This window comes from Protomyctophum bolini (genome assembly GCF_963924005.1).
Source record: "Protomyctophum bolini genome assembly, chromosome: 5".
Lineage (NCBI taxonomy): Eukaryota > Metazoa > Chordata > Actinopteri > Myctophiformes > Myctophidae > Protomyctophum > Protomyctophum bolini.
Window position 1 is genome coordinate 41,065,771 of NC_137866.1, and position 11,848 is coordinate 41,077,618.

The following is an 11,848-nucleotide window of genomic DNA, read 5'->3' on the forward strand; positions in this document are numbered from 1 at the left end:
ATGGCCGCCAATTTGCAATTGGACCTATACGTTTTGGACTACACCAATTCGCGGGGCCTATAAAACTTAGAATTTCCACTAATTTTGGTATAAGATATGTCCTGGAGGTATTTCTACCAAGTGAGATAAAACAATAACATTAGGTTCCAATATGGCGGTATATTTTTCAAAATGGCTGCTGAGAAATTACATAAATGTACATCTGCTCATGGTTAATCCACAGTTGGCGATACAAGCATGAAATTTGGCACAGATGACCTTTATATGACCATAATCGATAATCAACCTCGGGCCACCAAAATTCCTCCATTTTCCAAGATGGCCGCCAGTTTGCAATTGGACAGCTAGGCGGGAATAGAGGTGATAGGTCAGTTGGTGATACAAGCATGAAATTTGGTACAGATGACCTTTATATGACCATAATCGATAATCAACCTCGGGCCACGCAAAATTCCTCCATTTTCCAAGATGGCCGCCAGTTTGCAATTTGGACATACGTTTTGGACTACAACAATTTGCGGGGTCTATAAAACTTAGAATGTCCCCTAATTTTGGTATAAGATATGTCCTGGAGGTATTTCTACTAAGTGAGATAACATTAGGTTCCAATATGGCGGCATATTTTTCAATATGACTCTTGGGAAACTACGTCTCCAACACTGAGCTTTGCCAGAAGGTTATCGTCCAGCAGGTTTTGGGCAATTCTCTGCAGCTTGGTAGTCATTGTGAGAGACATCGCTTCTCTCAGATTCTTCTTTGTGTCTGTCTGGTTACATATGAAACACTCTCCTGTCGTTTCATAATCAGCTTCTGCAGAAGTCTTATTAAGGCTGCTGCGAGTGAACTTAGCACACGGTACTTCACACTTCTCTTCTGATGACTTGGACTTCCTTTTTCTTTCCAATTTTGTTGCTTTAAACTTCAGTTTACATGAATCATGGTATGTGGCTTTGTTCCTCTCAAGTGTCAACTGAATTCCATCACCGTCATCAAGTCGCTTGGGGTCAAACATTATTGGCATGCAATTCAGTTCGTAAAACTGGGGAATATTGGTAGCCAATGTCACATAACCACTGCTAGTGGCATCAACTAGCTTCTCAACTGTAGAACGCTGGCACAAACAGCACAAATTCCAATAGGTTGTACTAGATGTACTGTTTTCCTGTGATGAACATGATGGCATTTCTGCCTGTGTGTCCATTGCAATTTCGTAGGCCGAGGGTTTATCCTTTTACCACCAATGAAAAAAAAGATACACTTTACAGTATGGGATACAACTGGGCTCAGATAATAACATGACTATCCTACCCCCAGTCCGATCATTCATCCAATGCTATTTAATTCCTGTGTGATCTGTACACCGTCCGAAAGACTAAAGCCCCGTCTTCCTTGGCTCGGCTCTCCCGCGCTGGCACATCCTGTCAATTCAGGTGCGGCTGTTTAAGTGTAATTTGGGGCAACCTAAACAACATTTAGGAAACTAGAAAAAATATTAATTAATAGCTAGCATTGAACCCCATGCTGAGTCTCACAGCTATAGTGTCAACCAGTGTGCCCTGGTAGTGCAATGACACTATACAATATTTAAAAATTGTCAATTGGGCTGGGAAGATTTTGAAAACCTGTCAGCCATCTTGAAATATTCAGGAATTCTGCGTGGCCCAAGGTTGATTATGAATTAGGGTGGTATAAAAGTGATCTGTGACAAATGTTTATATCACCAACTGTGCATTAACCATGAACAGTACATTTATGCAATATACCGGCAGCCATATTTGAAAAAATGCCGCCATATTGGAACCCAATATATATATTCTTTATTGTACTTAGTAGAAATACCTCCAGAACATATTCTCTTATATCAAATTGTGGGGAAATAAAATATTTACAGCCCCAGCAAGGTCATATAGTCCAAAACGTATTTACAGTTGCAGCCATTTTTAAAACTGGCGGGCCACCTTGAAAGAATTGGAATTCTGCGTGGCCCTAGGTTGATTATCGATTAGGGACATATGAAGGACATCTGTGCCAAGTTTCATGCTTGTATCACCAACTGTGGATTAACCATGAGCAGATGTACATTTATGCAATTTCTCAGCAGCCATATTGAAAAATATGCCGCCATATTGGAACCTAATGTTATTGTTTTATCTCACTTGGTAGAAATACCTCCAGGACATATCTTATACCAAAATTAGGGGAAATTCTAAGTTTTATAGACCCCGCCAATTTGGTGTAGTCCAAAACGTATGTCCAATTGCAAACTGGCGGCCATCTTGGAAAATGGAGGAATATTGCGTGGCCCGAGGTTGATTATCGATTATGGTCATATAAAGGTAATCTGTGCCAATTTTCATGCTTGTATCGCCAACTGTGGATTAACCATGAGCAGATGTACATTTATGCAATTTCTGGCGGCCATCTTGGAAAATGGAGGAATTTTGCGTGGCCCGAGGTTGATTATCGATTATGGTCATATAAAGGTCATCTGTACCAAATTTCATGCTTGTATCACCAACTGACCTATCACCTCTATTCCCGCCTAGCTGTCCAATTGCAAACTGGCGGCCATCTTGGAAAATGGAGGAATTTTGCGTGGCCCGAGGTTGATTATCGATTATGGTCATATAAAGGTCATCTGTGCCAAATTTCATGCTTGTATCGCCAACTGTGGATTAACCATGAGCAGATGTACATTTATGCAATTTCTGGCGGCCATCTTGGAAAATGGAGGAATTTTGCGTGGCCCGAGGTTGATTATCGATTATGGTCATATAAAGGTCATCTGTACCAAATTTCATGCTTGTATCACCAACGGAACTATCACCTTTATTCCCGCCTAGCTAATAGTCTAAAACGTATTTACAGTTGCAGCCATTTTTAAAACTGGCTGGCCACCTTGAAAAAATTGGAATTCTGCGTGGCCCGAGGTTGATTATCGATTAGGGACATATGAAGGACATCTGTACCAAATTTCATGCTTGTATCACCAACTGAACTATCATGCATTGAAAACAGCAATTTCCCGCCTAGCTAATACGGCCTGTTTTGAAGCCGAATATACAAAAGATATTTTGACACTACTTTTCTTTCACTTAAAAGAGGAAACTGATGACAAAAAGAGAGAACTATGACTCATTTCGACTTCATGTTGACATATCCGTGGTGCAGTAGATCATATCATGCATGGAGATGCGGTCCGGTCCCATTTAGACCTGAAGACATTTCTGCAAATGTCAGTTTTCTGAAAAGCCTATGTTTCTATGTCAGTCATTCTTAAAGTTTTTCATGTCAAGGACCCCAAAAATATATGTAATTGAAAATATGAAAATATGTTGTTCCAGGGACCCCCCCATGAAGCAAAGATTGAGTTAAAAACGATCGCTCTGTCAGAATATATATATTCAAAGATTTGCACCACATTTTCACGAATTTTCAAAAATAGCAGACCTACAAGCTCGTAGCGTGGCACTCGGTGCCTCGTTATGAGCTTGTAGATCTGCTATTTTTCAATAGCTAAAGTATAACATACATCTTATAACACCAATATACTACAGTACTATGCTGCATGAATAAACATACAATTTGATAGCATACAGTAGAATAGATCACCCAGGTTTTATGTTTTTTCAATCCCCATGCGTGTGCGTGCGTGTATGTATAAGTGTTGCAACACTTAAAACTGTAGAATATGAACTTTTTTGGACCAGGTACCCCTTTTGGGGTAGATATTTTTCCAGGTACCCCCTCATCCTCGCAACACGGATAACAATATATTTACAACCACAAGCAGTGTTTCCTGCAGGAAAAAGCTTTGGCATGGTGCTGGGCACAGGCCGCAATTTTGATTAATTCATTAATTTGATTAATTAATTAATAAGATTAATACATTAAGATTAATTTGTATTATTGCTCTTGTATTGCTATTGGAGACACTGGGGGGACACTGGGCAGGCACTGAGGAGGCACTGGGGAGACACTCAGGGGCACACTGGGGAGGCACTGGGGAGGCACTCAGGGGGACACTGGGGAGGCACTCAGGGGCACACTGGGGAGGCACTCAGGGGGACACTGGGGAGGCACTCAGGGGGACACTGTCTAAATGTATACGTCTAAATGTAGACGTCTAAATCTAGACGTCTAAATGTATACAGACGTCTAAATGTATACAGACGTCTAAATGTAGACGTCTAAATGTGTACGTCTAAATGTGTACGTCTAAATGTAGACGTGTAAATGTGTACGTCTTCTCTTATGGGGGTCCCTGGCATATCTTTTCAAATGGGGGTCCACGGGCTAAGTAGTGTCAATTTGGGGGTCCTTGACATGAAAAAGTTTGGGAACCACTGCTTTAAACACTTTAGCACTTTATGAACATGAACAAAATAGATGGGTCCCCCCTGGAACTCCCTCAGGTACCCCTGGGGGTCCCCGGACCCCACTTTGGGAACCACTGGTATATCGTATCGATATCGCAATATTTGGCATAAATACAGAGATTTTAAATACGGAAGTTTACGGAATGTATTGTAGTCGATAAGGCTCGCGTGAGTACATAACCACGTGACCGGGCTGTTTTCTGCCCCCTCAATGTCGCAACTCTGTCTATACTCTATGGCTCTGTTGTAATCCAAACGTACTAGTGTGTGGGAATAGGGATAGGGTGGCCTGGCTGGGTGTATGACTTGACTACCGCGGCCTCAATGATTCAGCCCTGCAGCCCTGCTGTGAGATATGATCTGGACAACAGATGTCAATATGAAGTTGAGGATAACATTGACCACTTCTGTGTCTTAGTCATACTTCTCTCTCCTTTCTTTTGTAATCTTTTTTTGTCATCAGACGGACAGCTTGGTCATATACTTCTCTCTTTGTTGACGTTTTGTCATTATTACAGAGGTTACAAAACAAAATAGTAAACAAGCTCTTGACTGAGATTCAGTTTGTTCATTGTTTGTGTCTTTTGTGTCTCACACAAATATAATCTGTACGGAGCTGACATACTGCTCAGCTCAGCTCACCTCACTGCTCTTCCATGGTCCGAACCAAGAGAGCAGAGCTCTGGGCCAGAGCTGAGTTCTGAGTCTGACAGGTGCTCCAGTAGGCTCCAGCAGGATACTGCCTCTTCTGGGACGAGATGGAACTCTGAGCTGGGTCGGACAAGGAGCTTTGGGACAAGAGAGGCTGATTATATCCGTGCCCGGGGAGAGCAAAGACTGGGAGAGTCGGAGCCAACGTGTAGGGTGAAGATGGGATGCTTATTAGACCTCCACAGGGGTAACGTTGATGGCATCTGTGGAAGAAAGACTTGTTGAATGTTTGAGTGGTCTGCATAGTTTGTTTGATTGAAGTATTTATTAACAGTATGTAGAATAGGTACATTTCAACCACAACTCGATACAAAAACTGTTAACTGTGGACGACACCATAAAGCATTACACTTGGTTTCACTTGTTCTCATTTGAGCAGAGTGCAACTATCGATTATCGTCTCAGCGATTATTGTAGGCCTTTTAGTTAGGCTACTTTTTGGATTATTAAACTGATCGAGAATAGTCAGTTTTTATTTATTTAACTAACTAAATTCTAATAGATCAACTAAATAAGTTATTCTGATTAACCACTTCCAAGTTTATAACTTGTCATGTGGCACAAACATAGCCAATCTACGAGCTTACAACTGTCTATCATGCTATTTTGGGTCTTTTTTTAAATCAAAGTATTAATCAAACTTGATTTGATTTTTTCCTAATTGATTAAATTGATTACTTTGATTAACTATTGCACCCCTAGATGTGTTAAAGTGAGGTGAGTTCTGACCTGCAGATAGTTTTGCAGATGTCACCCAGCTCCAGGTCATGGTCATCCCACAGGGATGTGTTGTTGTTGTTGTTGTTGTTGTTATTGTTGTTCCTGCCTTTATTGCTGCAGCGGGACGCGCTCTGCTGCTGCTGTTGCTCCACCCTCTCCTCCCACTGCTGAAAACCGGCCTCCCTGGTGCCAGAAAACACCATTAGAAAACATGCATCACGGTATCTGTTCTGTTCTGTTCTGTCTTTAGCTCTGACATGTTAAATGAACACTGAGGATCATTTTACAGTGTAGATTGGAGTACCAGGGATAAAAAAAAAAAAAAAGTAATTTCAAACCAAATCCTAATGCATATCAAACTACAGCTCCTTGAAATGAAAAAGGCTGCTCTAACCCTAAAGGTCAATTTATGCATCACACAACCTAAGGTTTAGATAGCATGATATTTAGAATGATTCTAGGTTAATTGTTTACTTGGTATCCTCTAGTTTCTATAGTTTCAATGTGCAGATTATTTGTATTGATAGTATAGTACATTGTTTGGACTGCACTGAGGCTAGGTTCTAGGAAGTTTACTAACGCGCTACACTAGCCTGGCTCCAGCCCTGAATCGCTAGCCACATCCATTAAATGTTCTGTGAAACTAAATGAAAATTCAGACTGTATTAGACTAACACTAGGCCTATACACTTTCTCTCTGCAAGATCTGCATTTGATGTATGTTTAGTTGCTTACTTTTCTTATTGTAAGTCACTCTGGATAATGAGTGTGAGTAGAGAGTACGCAGCATTTTATGAAGCGTCAGCAACCATACATTTTTCCAGGAATCAGCAACATATTTTTTTGTAGTTTTCACGTCACTTTCACCGTGCAACACGTCGCTCGACACTTATCCCTCAAAGCATGAATTGACTACTCTCTCTGTTCTTCCAAATGGCGTGAATGTCACTGACCTCTCCTGATGTCTCTTTTTTCCACGGTTGAGACAGTCCACCACGCAGCATGTGATGAAGGCCATGGACATGAGCAGGATGATGGCAGAGCTCACAATGGATGCCACCACAGCCAGATGGAAACCATAGTCCTCATGCCTGGATAGTGCTGGAGAGAGTGTGAGAGACAGGTAAAGAGAGAGAGAGAGAGACAGACAAGCAAGAGAAGAGAGACGGAAAGAGACAACGACAAAGAGACATTGGGAGAGAGCGACAAAGAGAGAGTGCAAGAGATTAAGACAGATTAAAACTATTTTGGTACTGAAATATAATAAGACGACACTCACTTTAAAAAAATCAGACCAGTCTGAAGCAAGTGGTGCAACAGCACCCCCTATTGGTACTCGTAGTCCCATAAGGACAAAGCTGTTCCTTGGAGTGGTTGCACCCACTCAAAAAGACAATAGCTTCTAAATTAGATCTCTCTTCAATCATTAGCATTATTATTTGCCTTTAATGACATCTTTTGTCAAACGGTAAATGGGTTTCGTTCTAAATGCATTCCATTTAAAATGAGGACATGAACTCTTGCGAGTCAGTACACATCTACATGATTGACCACAAGTTTCTATATATGAATACATATTTTCAAAATAATGGGGACTTCAATCTTCTTGTAAATTAATTCTGCATGTTCATCTAATTTGCCCCATGCACTTGACTTTGGTAATAAAGAATGTTGAAGACGGTGTCACGGCTTGAGAGCATTGTTCTAATGTGCACATTGAAGATTATGATTATTTTTGAAATAAGTACACAAATTTAAATTACAGTAGTGCTCAAAATGTGATGATTAAAAGTACTAAAGTATTGGCTTAAAAATAGACAGTACAGTACCAAAGTAAAAGCACCTCAGAATTGTACTTTAAGTACATTACTTATTTAGGTTCAAGGTGCACTTTATTTGTCATTTCACATGTTTGCACATATAAAATTAAAATCATACTCCTATCAGTAAAAGAAGAATAAGCATACAATCCTAAAGTGCAGTGCATTAAAACTGAGCAGCATATTAAGACATATTAAGTTACCACTGGTTCTACTTACGTTTACAGTAAGTCTCCCCCTTCCACTGGGTGACGTTGGGACCCATGACGACACACTCCATGTGCCCTCCCATCAGCCTGTGTCTGGCCGGGCACTGGAGTGAGATCACTGTACCCACACCGGTGCCATCGCCCCGGACGATCCTCTGGATGCCCAGGGCTGGCAGAGGCACCGGCGTGCACTGAGCTGCAGAAACACCTTAAAGACAAGATGGATGAATTGGTGACTAAGGGCCGATTCATACTCCTATTTTACTGCTGTTTCGGCGCTGAAGTGCCGAAATGATTTCGGCTTGTCAGACATTTTCAGTAGCACCGAAGAGACGACTTTAGGACGGTACCCTACCCGCCCCCCCCCCCCCGAACCTCAAATGACGTCACATTGTAGGCTCTACAGAGCCGAACCGACTTTTATTCGGCTCTAAAATAGGAGTATGAATCGGCCCTAAGCCTGTCAAAATGATTACATAATTGCCTAATCACAATTAATTGAGATGATCTCAATTATTATTATGTGGAAATAGCACAATACAACACGTGCTCTTGTAGATCGGCCATTTCCACTATTTCTAAACTATGTTTGCGTATAGCTTTATTAAAATTTTCCTATTTTGGCCATTATACTGTACTATTTATTTTTATTAATGGTATCGGTCATTGTCAGTCATTTCTTTGTAAGTTATTTGTCATCTGGCCCGTGCAATGTTTGTTTTATAAAGCCTAATGACAAACAGAAAATGTTCAACGGAAAAACGGAAAAACACAATTAAATCGTTGATCGCAAATATTTGTATGACAATTAATTGTCAAGTAATGACATAATCGTGACAGCCCTAATGTGAATTGGTGGCTGATATTCAGTTTATCTCAGTAGACAGACAGGCAGGCAGACAGCACAACATGTTTAAAATGTGTCAATTGAAAAGGCGTAGAAGCTACTTCCAATGAAATACTGTAGATTGATACATACTGCATTTGTACTTACCGGTATATTAACTATATCTATCAAATGGACAGAAAGCAAGCTGTGGTCATTTGAGTGCAAATGTGTGTGTATTGAGGACCATTTTTATTTTTTCTTATTATTTTATTTTCTGCATGTCTTTATAGTTTTTAGTTTTACAAAAAAAAATGGATGCAAGTATGGTGGTGGTGCCCCACTTTGTATCTTGACCACTTTATACACAGTTAGCTATACACATAGGCAATGTTCAATAGCATTGATTTATTTTATTTTATAAATAAATGCTATTGAACACCCTTTACGTCTGTGTGTTGGTTAAAAAAATATTGAACCAATGGAAAGTATTAAAAGGTCCCTGGATCCTCAAACTATCTGCCAAAGCAGCTAACTCCACCCGTTTAGCCATCTTTTTTTTTCTTTTCTATAAATATGTGCTATTGAACATCCTTTCTTCTCTATAGGTATTTTCTAACTCTTCTATTCCTGTAACTGCAATGTTGAGAACTCACACACACAATTTACACCTATAATCACGTGATGTGACAATAAAGCTGGTTCAGATTCTGATTGTAGAAATGGATGGATACAAGTGTTTTTGTTGAGAGTTTGTTGTTTTAGATGCATTGGTGAATTCCCAGTTCCCACCCCTGCATTAATGCAGGATGTAGGGGCATGTGTGTAGAGGTTATGTAGGGAGTATGTCGAGGTTAATTAGAGGGTATTTAGGGGGAGCATGTACTGTAGGTGGGATGTAGGGGGTATAGGCAGGACAGGGGGCCGGCCAACATTGAGTGACAAAAACAGTTTGCTACATCTAATGCTCATGTTATCAAAGGAAATGTGATAAATCGTCAAACAAAACACCTTTGAGGAAGTACACGGGCCATCTGGAGCTCTGTTTCTGTCTGGAGCAACTGCTCATCATAGAGCACAGCGCGCTCAGCACATCTCTGTACATGATGAATGGTTCTGACACGCTGCTAGGAATTTATGTCAGTAAATACTGACGTCTGTTTGAGGAAGGGAAATGTTTTATTTATTCGTTTTTATGCCACAATTTTGTAACCCATTTGTCACACGGTGCCAATTGCCTAAGCTGTAATACTGGACGTTACTCTCCCTCTGCCAACCTGGGGAGAGCCCCAAACTGAGATCATGCATGAGGAGTGAGGAGACCATTTTCTTATCACCTGACAACAGTGTGCAGTATAGTTCTTCACCTGCTGTGTGATCTCTCACCCCCCCCCCCTACGGCATTGCAATACAGCGTGCTCTGAAAGGTGCATTTGAATTATCACAAACCATATCAAATATAAGCGGAACTGAAAGTGTGTGCTGCAGTAGCCTATACATATCACCATGTTCAGTCCAATGTCATCAGCTATGGATTGAACGGAAATGCAAATCAAAGAAACCTGAAGAATGAGGGGGCTGTTGGCTATTAGTAGCAATTAATAATTGTAGGCATTATGTCGGGAAGTCAAATTACACAAATAAAACAACTAACACCTTATGGCCCATGAAATAGTTTCCTTTTACAAACCATGTTCATGTTGTTCTTTGCTTCTTTACTTAGTAAATTGTCAACTATTGGTTTTCTGTAGGCCTGCTCTGTCTCTACCCCCACCCCTCCCCAACACATGGTAGGCCTACTGTGTTTACACACATATTGTAGGCTACTCAAAGCACAATGGAAATATAATCTCTTAAGCTTGTTTGTGGTTTATGCTTCTGAGTTCTGACAGATTTGTACAAATATACATTCATGCATAATGCAGTTTTTTTCTTTTTTTGAATAGGCCTACAAACTTTGAAATGTGTAATATTGTAATAGCTTGTGTAGTCAGCAGCCCCCAAAAAGGTCTATTACACACTTTGGTGTAGGCAGTAGACTACTGTGCACTTATAAGTTATAAAACTGATGGGTTTAGGAAAGTAAATTCCTCTCCATAAACCCAGAAAAAGCAGAGCTGTGTGAAATCAATTCCTACCTGAATTGTTGTGGGCGCTGTTGACATTTTCGCTTCTAGAAACATTCCTGGACATATCTGCTACCGAGGCTGTCGCTGGTGAAGACATGTCGGTCTCACTGTGCGTAAAGCGAAGATGCAGCTTGGAGGATCAGACAGACACCCTCGTGTGCGGTGTTTTATCACTTCCTCTGTTGTCCATGGCTTGCTTCCTTTTCTGTCATGCACTCTGTACACAGCGTCTCTGCACCTAAGCTCTGCACTGCCTGTGTGTGCGTGCCTTCCCTGAGTCCCTGACTGTGCGCGCACAGCAGCGCAGCGCAGACAGAGAGACGAGTTTACTGACATCTTCAGGGAACACTCTGCCAAGCATCAGATGGGCCGTGCTAAAAGCCGTATGGATGCTGCGCCACGCCGAACGACCCCAACTCTTGGAGGAATAATTATGCCACAATAGCTGGTCACCTAGCAGTTGATTGGTGAATATTGCAGTGTACAGTGTAAATCAAACCAAATCAAAGTTTATTTATATAGCACATTTACATTGACCGAAGACAAACCAGTGTTGAACAAGATCATGTAAAAAATAAAAACTCAAAAGCACCAGGAGACATCTGCTGAATGCCCAAAGGTGCCTTGGCGTAATGGTGTGGAGCGCTTGACCCGTTGCCTCTGCTACAGACAGTTGGCCGGTTCAAGTCCCGTGTCATGACATCAAGGCGCGCTTGGTCGAGTTCCATCTTCGTCCTTTTTTTGTTCCAAGTGTTTCAACAATGTTGCAACTTCCGGGCCACCGATTGGCCGGTGCCCGGATCGTGCAGGCTACCATTGGCTGGTTCCAACTGGGGTTCCAACCCAGGAGCCAATGGGGGCATGGTCCCGCCCCTACCTCTCAGTAATTCCAAAACAGCACGGCGGCGGCCATCTTGTTACAGTGTGCGGTGGATGGAGGTATTCATAATTTTAATAAATCGTACAAGGTGTTTGGAAAATATTGGTGAAAGGCACCGTGGCGTCAACCAGGTCTCACCAAGGAATCGACTTTAATTTGGAACATTTTTGGTTC

General features: G+C 41.3%; 1 protein-coding gene across 1 annotated transcript; it reads right to left on the minus strand.

Moving 5' to 3' along the window:
• Positions 1-4,589: 4,589 nt before the first annotated feature.
• susd3 (sushi domain containing 3) lies at positions 4,590-10,961 on the minus strand. The gene is made up of 5 exons (XM_080763896.1): positions 10,804-10,961; positions 7,850-8,047; positions 6,764-6,911; positions 5,820-5,993; positions 4,590-5,293 (listed from the first exon to the last, which is right to left on the minus strand). Exons 1-5 carry the CDS (start codon positions 10,889-10,891, stop codon positions 5,023-5,025), a joined length of 879 nt encoding a protein of 292 aa, XP_080620022.1. The 5' UTR covers positions 10,892-10,961; the 3' UTR covers positions 4,590-5,022.
• Positions 10,962-11,848: the final 887 nt, after the last annotated feature.

Excerpts from the sequence above, each read along its gene's own strand:
- susd3 (XM_080763896.1), bottom strand. The coding sequence starts at position 10,891 with ATGTCTTCACCAGCGACAGCCTCGGTAGCAGATATGTCCAGGAATGTT. Across the intron at positions 6,912-7,849 it reads GGGGGAGACTTACTGTAAAC|CACTATCCAGGCATGAGGAC; the intron begins GTAAGTAGAACC and ends CACTCTCTCCAG. Across the intron at positions 5,994-6,763 it reads AAAAAGAGACATCAGGAGAG|GGAGGCCGGTTTTCAGCAGT; the intron begins GTCAGTGACATT and ends TTCTGGCACCAG.